Here is a 12,163-nt window from a genome sequence, read left to right on the forward strand (position 1 = left end):
AAAGAACACTGTCCCTACGGTGAAACATGGAGGAGGCTCAGTAATGTTTTGGGGCTGCTTTGCTGCATCTGGCACAGGGTGTCTTGAAAGTGTGCAAGGTACGATGAAATCTGAAGACTATCAAGGCATTCTGGAGAGAAATGTGCTGCCTAGTGTCAGAAAGCTTGGTCTCAGTCGCAGGTCATGGGTCTTCCAACAGTACAACGATCCAAAACACACAGCCAAAAACACCCAAGAATGGCTGAGAGAAAAGCGTTGGACTATTCTAAAGTGGCCTTCTATGAGCCCAGATCTGAATCCCATTGAACATATGTGGAAGGAGCTGAAACATGCCATTTGGAGAAGACACCCATCAAACCTGAGACAACTGGAGCTGTTTGCTCATGAGGAGTGGGCCAAAATACCTGTTGACAGCTGCAGAACGCTCATTGACAAATACAGAAATCGTTTAATTGCAGTGATTGCCTCAAAAGGTTGTGCAACAAAATATTAAGTTATGGGTACCATCATTTTTGTCCAGCCCTATTTCATTAGTTTGTTTTTTTAAATAATTATGTTAATCAACAATTCAAAAGTGATGGCTGATTTTGATTATTTAATTTTCAATAAATTTTTATTTATTGTTACTTTTGTGAGTTTCAAGTGATTTCAGTGAGAATTGTGGGTTTTTCCTTCTTTAACTGAGGGGTACCAACAATTTTGTCCACGTGTGTACATCTCTGGGGGAGGTGATTGAGTGATATTACCCCACCAACCCCCTGAATGAAAACTACTCTCCTGGTGCAGCTCATCTCCTCTAAAGGCTTCATGAGTTCAGGGCTTCCTACAATGCCTTAAAGGTACCCATGGATGGATAATCTAAGCTCGGACTAAACTGAGAGGTGAGTCAAATACGTGGAAACAGATGATATAGTGATTTTTTTGTTTTAAAACTGCATGTGCATCAACAATAGCTCTCAGCTGGCTGTGGTTCAAGAGAGATCTTCTTGGTTCATAACCTGTTGGTTTGACATTTTTGGCTCGAGATTAAATGTGCAATAAAGCTGTTAAATGGTGCGTTTTCAGCACACTTTTTTTGTCCCAAAACCACAACACTTGGCTGGATAATAGCCAAAAGAAAAGTGTTGCTGCCAGACTGAGAAGGTGTCTTTGTATACTTGGGAAAACATCCACTGTCCAATTTTAACTTTTTCACTTTTAAAATGAGAGTATTTTAACACATGTAGGAGGTGCAGCCTGTTGTGCACCAAGAGCTGTTTGTGCTCAAGGTGGTTTCTGTCAGACCAAACAGATAAGCTACATTCAAGCTGTGCTGACACCTATTAAATAGGTGGAACAAGCTGAGGGAGTAGAGTGCCTTGAATCTGATGAGGAACATGTACCTGTCAACAGAGCTGCTGCAGTGTAACACAGTGGGGAAGATGGATCCAGATTTTAAGTAGCCCACAGCATGTACAAGGATTCAAAGCAACAAAAAAAGAACTTTTACAGAATCAGATTGGTGTTTGCACCACCAGACACTCTAGTTCTACTGCAGCCAAGCAACTAAGGCTTATACTGTGTCTCAATTATGTCTTTCCCTCCTAATCTGAAGTTCTTTAACACTGTTCTCCATTACAATGCAGGATTACTGCTTTGTCATGAAAATGGGTACAGGCAGTCATGTTCTCAATTCAGTATCATCTAGCAGTGAGGTTGCAGATTTCAACCAGCTGAATAGCCTTCGTCTCAGTCTTTCCTTCCAAGCACATAGGAAATCCTACAATGGCCCCTAAAAACACAAAAGACCTTCTGTAGAGCAGTGTTTGCTTTGTCTGCTCTGGCCTACTGTAATGCTGAAATATGGCAGTGCAACATGGAGGGCGGCTTGATTCTGGGTCATTCTAAGGTAATGAAGACACAACAATCCTTAATTTCAGGTCATCATACACTAATGAAAACAGAATTATAAATTCAATATTCCCTTTCTGAAATAAGAGCCAGCTAAATCCTTCACACTAGGCCTTTTATGATGGCTTTGGGATGGATGGATGGATGGATGGATATCTAATCACAATATTTCTGTCAGATATTGCAGCTTCATTCATGATGGAACGTTTGCTTCACTTCAATGACCACAGTGTAATACATTTCAGACATGCAATGAAGCAATACCACATGAACTATCATCAGCAGTGAGACTAACGCACACGGAGGACGACATGAATCAGTGAAACCACAGACAGCAGCTTGAATCCTGCATCAGACACACACAAAGTAACCTACAAGCTAAACTGCATCCTTAGCAATCTGCTAATTGCACTGTTTAAAAATGCAATTTCGGTTTGAATCCATAATTTAGCCATAATTTGAAGCCAGCAGACTTTGCTAAACCAAGATCTTCTGCATAGCTTAAAACGATGTCGTATGAGAGAATACATGAATTTGAGTTGAGGTGGTTAAAGCTTTGGACCTAATATTGTACTAAAATAACCTTAAGCCTTAATTGTATGTATGCTTCATGCAATAGCACACACTTTGTAACAGCAACTGTGTTACACACTGAAAGAAACAAGACAAAGTGCAACTTGGGACATAGCCTATACCAGCTTCAAATCATCATGTTAGCATTTGAGCTACTGGTGTTTTCATAGACTCTTGTGACTGATTATAGATCTGCCAGAAACTTCATACTCCTGACATGTTTTGGAGACATAAAACAGTTGAAATCATTGTCCTGCATTCAAAGCTGCTCATATGTTTCAAAATCATACGTTGAACTCTGCGCCACAGTGGACCAGACGTTCACTTTCCAGCAGCGTAACGGCTGTTCATCAAAGAAAAACGATCTTGACAGCTTTGACCGAAGAGAAATAGCTTGGAAAGAGAAAGAGGTAAAATGGATATTCATTTCTCAACTGCTGCCCTCAGTAATGGAGTGCGGGAAGGTTACAAATTGTGGTTTCTGTCACAAGACAATGGACAGTGGCCACTGAGGCGCTCCATACAGTAGTAGTGAAATATGAAGTATAAATCATGCCACTAGCCGTCATACCAAACCTCATACTGATCCTTAAGAAACCTTTTTTTTGCTAAATTAAACAGAGTACAACTCCTTAATCACTCCATGAAGTGACTGTTTTGGAAATTGTGTTACAAAAGTACCCCAAAACCTGCAATAGCCTACCAACACAAACAGAAACAAAGCTAAAGAAAAGAGTTCTGGAACGACACTGATCCATCAGCTGGTAAAAAATTCTGAAACAAAGCTTTACAGGACAGGCTGCATCATAAATGCATCCACATCTGAAGAACACTATAAAAGTTGTTTGCTGCAATTCATGGAACTACTGCAGAAATGCGAACTTATGCCACAAAATGTTCAATAAAAGACTCTTCTTTTTTTTTTTTTAAATCTCAGAAGCTTTTAAAACAATTTGCAGTTTCATCCAATCTGAATTCCTTCCATGCAAAAACTAGATATTGATAATTTGTGTGAAGCCTTAACACATTTGCCGTGACTGACACAGCTGTTTGGTGCACTACAGTATAAATACTAACCCCTCACTCAGGTTTCTATCACATCTTCTGACTTACTCATAATATAAAACATCGCAAAGTAATTTTGCAACAATGATGTAGAAGATTTGAAGACGAAAATGCAGATGATTGCCATGCAGAATGGAAAAAGAATCATTCATAAGAGCAATATGATAACATGACAATAACCACATTTGACTGAAAGAAACCTTCCAGGACTCCTCTCTCCACAAATGGTGCAATATGCAAAAGAGGCGGCTTTGCTATTGGCAGCTGAGCGCCATAAGAGTCTTTACTATACAGTGTTCGGCTGTCACTGCAGCCTAAAGCTCCCCAGCGTTGCTTTAAGGCTGGTAAAGAGCTGCAGCGGTGGCATTTTCACATCCATCCTCACTAAAGAGGCTGGAAAAGAGCTGCTACAGAGCAACCTTGGACTACATCTGAACTCAGCTGCACAGTCTAAGCCAGATGCCTGCCTTCGGTGTGGCCACATAGGTTATTCTGTCCCTGTCACACCGCCGGAGAGCTGCATGCGCCTCCACTCTACCTTGAACTGAAAAGCATGTCATGAATAATTCATAATTTTTCCGTGTACATACTGTAATATCTGCCCTCCTGGAGGAAGGTGGCTCCAATGAAGGAGCCAGTACATTTGTATAAAATTGGAGCCGAAACAAACACTTCCAAGAACTGGAGACTTGTGGATTCAGTGGTGCTCAGGTTGACAAATCATGCACATAAAAGTATCAAAAAACTCGACCTGAACTGTCAGCACAATTAGCTGATCAAACGGTGTAATGAGGCACTTTGCGCACCAGCAAATGTTTTGTACACAGAAGCAGGTGCTCGGTCCAAATTTGCTCTGGGCTACAAAATTTAAAAAATATGCCAGCGCTGCAGGGACATGACACAGCGACGACAGAGAAGCTGTGCATTCAACAGATGAGAAGTGGCATGCATTCAAACAGGTAAAAAGAGCAGGATTCAGTTTGGCTTTCTTTTCTTTCTTTTTTTTTTTTTTTTTTTTACCGCTGATTGAAAGTCAACAGTTTGTTAGAGGCTGGATCCACGCTGTTCATGTCCCCATGCGATGTCAGTCCAGCGGACAAGGCGACAGCAACAACAAACCGGTGTCTTTCCCCCTCTGGTCTGTCTCCTCTCGCTAAGATCGCAAGAACATCACTGCAGCGCCGACAACAGCTGATTAGAACCCGGCTGGTGGTCCGACTCTTTCTGAATCTTCTCTCCTCTCGGCGCGTAAAACTGTCCAATGCGCGATGATGAAGCGGAACGACTGTGCCATAGGAGCTGTGTTTACTGTGTGATCCCTCTCTGTCTCTCTCTCTCCCCCCCCCCTCCCCCCCTCACTCACACACACACATCAATGGTGCATTTCAAGTCACCACGGCTTCTTCTCTTTTTTTTTCTCCCCCGCTCGAGGCTCTGCAGCGCAAAAGGCACCATTCAGAGCAGCTTATTCTTCTACCACTTGCTGCTGTTACATCACCGTCAATTACGCGTAGCTTCTCGGTATCCTGGAGTGCTGTCAGGATGCAGGACTCAGAGGATCGTGGTCGCTCCGTATCATCCCGTATGAAAAAGGAAATGTGATGGGAACTAAAAACGTGCATTTTCTTGTTTGTTTGTTTGTTTGTTTTTTCCTGGCGTGGGGAATGGTCCGATCAGCTTTACACTCCCCAGTGTCGAATTATTTCTCTTAAAATGATGATAAAAGGTTTGGTAGTCACCTCTTCTAATCAGTCATCCTTCATTAAGGGATTATAAGTTGTAACTAATAGCCTCATTAATACGCCATATCATTTACTCATGTTGCGTCATCCATTAGTAAAAAAAAAACAACAACTTCTGGGTTGCCAGGTTGAGAAAAAATCCCTCTGGCATGTTTTTCCCCCTTTCTGTTTGGTCATAGGCCAAATGTGATAATAAACACTTGATCACTCTCCAATGAGCTGCCAAGTGTGAAATCCTCCATTTTAATAAATTATTAATAATAATAATGAATAATTAAATAATTAGAGTCTGATCATGTCTCGGTTGCGTGATATTATTGTCCAATATTGGCGTATCACAGACATATCTGTATCAGAGTAAACACAGGATAAACAAAATGTACTTCAGGGGGGCACTAAATTGTACACCTAAAATAATTAATAAGTAGTTGTCACAGAGCTCGACTGATATATCAGGGGGCCGATACCATTGGCCGATATTGGCCTGTCATATATGACACTCAAATGAAAACTTTATTTATGCGGAACATATTGCTGAAAACAATGGTGTTTTGGGTAATATAGAAACAGCATCATCACATAGTCTGTGCAACAGAGCAGCTACAACTCCCGTTTTTACAATCCTCTCAGCTCTGCAGCACATGTAGCAGAGTACCTATCACAGTACTGAGCAGACAGTGGTGCAGAGACAAGCAGTGTCTGCATGCTAAGCTGCTAACTAGCATACATTGCTGGAAAGTTAACAAAAAATGACTCATTGTTTTTCCCTTTCGATATTACTCAAACACCCTAATATCTATGTAAACAATGCCCGCCAATATATTGCAATCAGGGTATCTTACTTCCTAAAATCAGTATTGGCCCCAAAGATTCAGAGTCAGTTAGAGTCTACTGTAATAAATCAAGTTTGCAGTAATAAAAAGTTGGTTAACCAATGATTTTTCCACAGGCCAGCAATTGAAATGCCATTCTTCTCAATGGTGACTGAAACTCAAAGCATTAGTAACAAAACCCTACAAAAATGGTGTCCTTTTTAGAAAGTAATAGACCATTTTGTAACATTTCTCGAAAAGCAGACACTGATCTTTGCGTTTTTTTGGCCTCACCAATTAATCTCTCACATGTGCTCTGCTGAGTCAATCCCTTCAACTGCAGGTGAGGTCATTCTTTCTTTTATGCATCTCCCTCCTCTCATCATCTCCCTCGGCTCCCTTTTAACCTCTTCATTTTGCATTTCTCTGCCTTCCATTAATTAACTCTCGGCTTTTTCGACACCAAGCAGTCGCTGCTGGAGATGCACAACGTTCACGGGGCCAGAAACCCGAGACACTGTTTCTGCCACAACAAACCTTTGTGTTTTGTTGACACTGGCTTGACTTAATCTACGTTTAGGGTCCCACCCAGACCTGACTGTGGTACGTGTGAAAACAATGGGAAAGACTGAAGGCAAATTAATAATGCAGTACTGCTGCTAGTGCTAGACTGACAGATGATAAGTTGATATCACACTAAAGCCTACTTCAGTTCACAAATCTAAGAAACACTTATAACAATTGTCAGTAATATTATGGCTCAAAAAGGAAATATTCATTATGTATGCATTATATCAGCCATGCCTTAACAAATATAGATTCCTTTATGTTGCCAAAAAATAATTTATACAGGAAATACGGTACAGTATGTCATCAAAGAAAGTCAAATTCTACTAGATGTTAAAAACTGTTATGAAACTCCAATGAAGTCCAAATAGACTTATTTAGAATTTCTAAGGTGCAGCATTGCAATGAAAGTGCCATAAAGTCGAACCACACACACATAAAAATAAAGCATATGAAAATTAGTTGAAAAATTAGGTTTAAATGCAAATTTAATAAAATTAATCGGTAGTCATGCCACAAAGGTGATAACAGCGTTACATGTGTTTTTGAGATGTTAAATACAGCACTAGTTCTGCTACAAGAACACATTAACACTTTTTTGTGTTACAACAACATTCACATGCCCATATGTACATTGAAACAGGATTCGGTGGCTGCAATTGTTCCTTCTGTTCACACTGGCTGTGAGGAAATCCCTTCCTAATGGGATCCCGAAGGAGAACAAACTCCACAGTCTACATTCTGTGCAAACATGTAATTTGAGTGTTTCAAATGAAGAGGGTGTCTTCCAAAATTACTTTTTAGTACGAATTTTTCTCTTCTAATTTCCCCTGATAGTGTTTCCTTGCTGAGCTGGAAAGATAAAAGGAAAAAGAAAAGACAGGGGGCACTAAAAATACTACATCTACGAACAATACCCAGTTGATTTGTTGAAGTCAGACAGCCGAATTTCAATTTCAATTAGCTCTGACTGAATATAAAAATGCATTTGTGCGCAGAACAAGGACTTTCGTCTTCATCTTTTACATAGTAATCGTGTTCGGAATAGATCTCTTTATGGACTGGAGGAACAATTACAGCGTGCTTTGGAGTAAATTGTATTAAGCATATTGTGAAAAAACGTTAACCTATCTTAACTTCTTGATGCTGTAAGAAGGGAAAAAGGAAAGAAAGAAACACAAGGAAGCAAAACTGAACACTGAGGAGGAGGACGCATATAGAAAAGAGGAATGTGAGAAAAATAAACATGTTAAGATGGACTTTTATTCTTGATTCCGTGTCGTCTTCCTCATTCACGGCCACACAAACGCACACAGCAGGTGAAACGTGAGCTTAGGTAAATCTGATACCTTCACAATAGGCCAGCCACAGCCTGCGTCTCCAGCTCAGTCTACACACAACATGAAAGAGTGCAGGAATGCTCGGCTCAGGCTACACGGCACTCAGCTGCTCATCAATTTTTAATCAGTAGAAACCCCCCTCTGTGGCATGCCACACCACAGGAAAACACCTAAAGCTACCAACACACATGGCATTTTCGCTCTGCTTTCTCCCTCTCTCTGAATGCGACTACCTTCAAAAATAGCTGGTGCTGAAATGCAGCTGTAATCTGCAACAGCCTGAAGCTTCCAGAAAAATGAAACCTTTTGAAAGGAGATCAGACAAAATAAAGGCTTCAGTTTTCCCATGTCGGGATCAAGTTACAACCAGCCGACCTGAGACACCTGAACACCCCCACCTCTAATTGGAGCCCAGAGGCTGATAACAAACACACACACGCACATACACAGTCATACATGTTACATAAATGTAACTTCACACCCTCCCACCCCAGTGTCACACTTTGTCAAGCCCCATGGCCTTTGCATAAAAGCTTTTTTTAACAAACGCCTATGAAGTCACTCTTACCAAGGGAAGTGAGAATGGGGAAGACTTCCTCTTTAAAGATCAGCCTATTAATATGGCCGAGGGGCAATCACCCTGAATATACAACAAGCCTGCTATGCAAAGAAAGAACTTTGTAATGTGAAAACAACAGCGTGCTTCAGGTGATGAATATAATCCACTGATACTTACAAGGCAAGAACCCATAAAAATACATCACAAAATGGTTTACAGCATGCACGCGGCTGCAGCTAAACTTCATTATCAGTTGTTCTAGTGATTATTTACTGGCTGGATTTAAACAGTTTGGCTCATAAAATGTAAGAAAAAGAGTGACAAAAGTGCCTTCACAATTTCGAATACCCCAAATTTACTCCTTCAAATATTTTTATTTTTCAGCAAATACCTTAAAATGTTCAATTTGTCTTCATAGGAGACAAAATATCCCCATTTCAAAAAGTGAAAACAGAGAATTTTGACTGAAGAAAACTGCTCATTACAGTGTCGTCGATCAGTTTTCTGTTTCAGTTGTCAACATGTTTACTTGACTAATTGGTTTACCTCTTCAGTGAGATTGACTTTCAAAGTCTTCTTTGCCATTTTCACTTCAGCTTGGACAGACCAAAAAGATGCAGACAGACAACAAGGGGTAACAACATCCAGTTTGATTCCTTAGTTGGAATCAAACTGAATGTTGTGATTGAACTGTTTAGTTCGTTGATAACATTTGTCTAAAAATGTCCTGTATTATTGTGGGAAAATCAAAAATCATGGCAGTCAGTGAGACTCTTTGCCGTGCACATGCATTACATCTAAAGCTAGACTGTGTCCTCTTTGATTATGATGTGAATTTTCAACTGCCCTTGAAGGTGTATAGCTAATCAAAGTCAGCAGCCTTTGTCACACGGAGCATGATGTTGGCAACTGCACATTAAATTTTAATGTACAATATCATGGACCAGCTACTACTACTACATGCTACTCTACAATCTCTATTTTAATTTGCTTTTCGCACCATTAAAAGTGACGTAATCAAGCTGCATTTCTCATGACACCTTCAGTACGATTAGTTCTGGAGTGTTAGATTCGTGATGAGAGACTATTTGTCTAATTTTTGCATGCCCTGAGACTTGAACATAGAGAACAGAGGAGCTTGAGAATAATAATACAGACAGAGGCAAGAAACGCAGAAATATATTCTCATGGAATGTAACCTTGTTTTTTGTGCCAGGAAATACAGACAAGCACAATGAAGAATTTGCACCAAAACTGAAAAAACTATGTCTAAGGGCACTTGGAGAGCCTAGTACTCCGTGAAGGCTGATGTTCTTTTGCCAGTTTTAAGGAAAACAATCCAGATTCACAGCAAAATTTAATGCGGAGTTTCTGACAATTAGCAGTAGTGAGTGATGTATTTAGGAGTGTTCCACTGATCACCAGTAGGTGGCAGGAGGTGGCACTAATGTGTCAGGAGGTGTAACAACAAAAGAGACCGCTAGCATGCCAACATAGATTTAACCAAATAAAGATTTAGAATGTGCCATAGTATGTCAAAAATACCAACATGTCTTATTAATTGCAGTTACATTTTTCATTATGCAAGCCAGCTTGCCTTTCTAGACATTCTGACCCACAAACACAACTGAAGATATGTTGCATATGTAAAAGGCTTGAGCTGCCAAGAGTACTCAGACAGATGGCAGGTCATTTCACACTACAGACTGCCATAAATATATGAGCAAGAACTTAAGTTGCAATGTTATGACAAAGTCCCAACTGTATGCAAGATGATGTAGTTTGAAGAGCAGCTGTAGTATGTGTCCAAAGTAAAAACTGTGCAATTTGGACTGAAGAAAATGATGTATGCAAATACTTGTTTATTAGGCTTGCAGTGTTTTGGTCGTAACACTTTAATGAAAAGCTTTACTTGCTAAAAAAAAAAAAAAAAAAAAGCTTCACATTGGGAGTTGAAAGTTTAATTGGGATCCAAACAGTTAGAAGCAGCAGTCTGCTCTTGGGCAGCAAATATGTGGCAAATTCAGAAGCACTCCACGACTAGTGAATCTTAACTATCAGTTCAGAACTGTTGTGCATAGATTGTCAGTCGATAATCTGTTTTTATGGAATAAATATACAGATCAGGTATAGCATTATGACCACCTGCCTAATATTGTGTTGGTCGCCTTCATGCTGCTAAAACTCCTCTGACTCAGTGGGGCATCGAACAGGACCTCTGGGGATGTTCTAGGGCACTGGGCCACTTCTGAGTAGCTTTTGTGGTGTGTCAGGGGTGCATTGTTCTATTGAGGGTGGAAGCTGGCATCAAGGACTGCTGTTGCCATGAGGGGTGGGGGGTTGGGGGGTGGGGTGGGGTGGGGGGTTACTTGACCTACAATGTTTAAGTGGGTGGTACATGTCAAATATCCAAGTGAATGTCAGGACTCAAGGTTCCCCAGCAGAACGTTGCATTATGACAAGATGATCGATGTTGTTCACTTCACCTGTCAGTGTTCATAATGTTGTGGCTGACTGGTGCAAATCAAAGTATCAATCCACTGTTAAATGACTGGTAAGCATTATTCTTTGTGTTTATTGGCCGCTTTAGTGTTGGTTCGGAGGTAACCTCTAACACTCTGCCTTCATCGGAGTGGGACCTGGCAGTGCCAAACTATCTCAGGTTGTCTGCTCCCCAGACAAATGCAGCTTCAAAGATCAGGATATAAACGTAGGTGTAAGCACTATAGTGTGTGGGTTTACAGTCCATGTGTCCATGCCAGTGAGGGTGCAGTGTACAGGTACACTAATTGCATATGCACGAAAACCAGCAGCCTCTGCACCACACGGAGCTGCACGATGCGGATCAGGAGCTCTCGACTCAATAGTGCGATAATCCCTCTCAGCTTCCCCGCCTTCTCTCTGGACAGCTGCCACTCCGGCCCTTTAGTCTGACGAGTTATCCAAGGCACCTTTCCCACGCACAGGATAAACACAGGCCTGCCTGAAAGTTTACAGTGTGTTTAGACTGACTGATGCTAGACCACACTGGATCCGGCAGGAGTCTCATCTGTTATTAGGGATGTATGAAAATGAGTTAAAACAAATTTAAGCAAAGTAGATGACATGCTACTAGAAGCGTCATCTCAGTGGGAGATTTTATCGGTTACACATGTCCAAACGCAACATGCAAATAAAGAAATCTACCATGATGCCATTGTCTTGTCTGTGGATAATGTGTAACCTGCAGGAGGACGGAGCTTCATTTGATTATGATTAAGATTCAACTATTGTACTAGACCATATTGCACATTTAGCTTGAGCTTTAGGTCTGTGACAGCGGTGTAAAATACTTAAATAATTACTCAGGGAGTATTTTAATTTTATGTCATTCCATATTTCCACTCCATTACATTTCATGTAGCATTTTGCTGCTCTAGATTCATATAACAGTTATACTTTCTAGACTGACACAATATCGATAATAAGCATAAAATACAATGGTTTAAAAAGATTGCATACTTCGACTTTGGATACCTTTAGATTTAAATTCCAGCAGTTCCTCTAAAGAGGGATTTCCTGTTTAAACGTTAAACTCTGATGGCTTCGTTTCAATAACTGTTTGGATAAACTGTC

General features: G+C 40.6%; 1 protein-coding gene across 3 annotated transcripts in view; it reads right to left on the reverse strand.

The window, feature by feature from the left end:
• The window catches only part of garnl3 (GTPase activating Rap/RanGAP domain like 3), a 95,455-nt gene that overhangs the window by 69,143 nt on the left and 14,149 nt on the right, over positions 1–12,163 (reverse strand). Inside the window, exon 1 of one of the 3 annotated variants that reach the window (XM_022219405.2) lies at positions 4,549–4,870. The exons of the other annotated variants lie outside the window; for them this stretch is intronic. Coding sequence (XP_022075097.1) covers positions 4,549–4,598 — 50 coding nt within the window. The 5' untranslated portion in view covers positions 4,599–4,870. Of the gene's footprint in view, positions 1–4,548; positions 4,871–12,163 lie in introns of those variants that run through there. 3 annotated transcript variants of the gene reach the window in all.

The sequence above is a fragment of the Acanthochromis polyacanthus genome, chromosome 18 (assembly GCF_021347895.1).
Source record: "Acanthochromis polyacanthus isolate Apoly-LR-REF ecotype Palm Island chromosome 18, KAUST_Apoly_ChrSc, whole genome shotgun sequence".
Classification (NCBI taxonomy): Eukaryota; Metazoa; Chordata; class Actinopteri; family Pomacentridae; genus Acanthochromis; species Acanthochromis polyacanthus.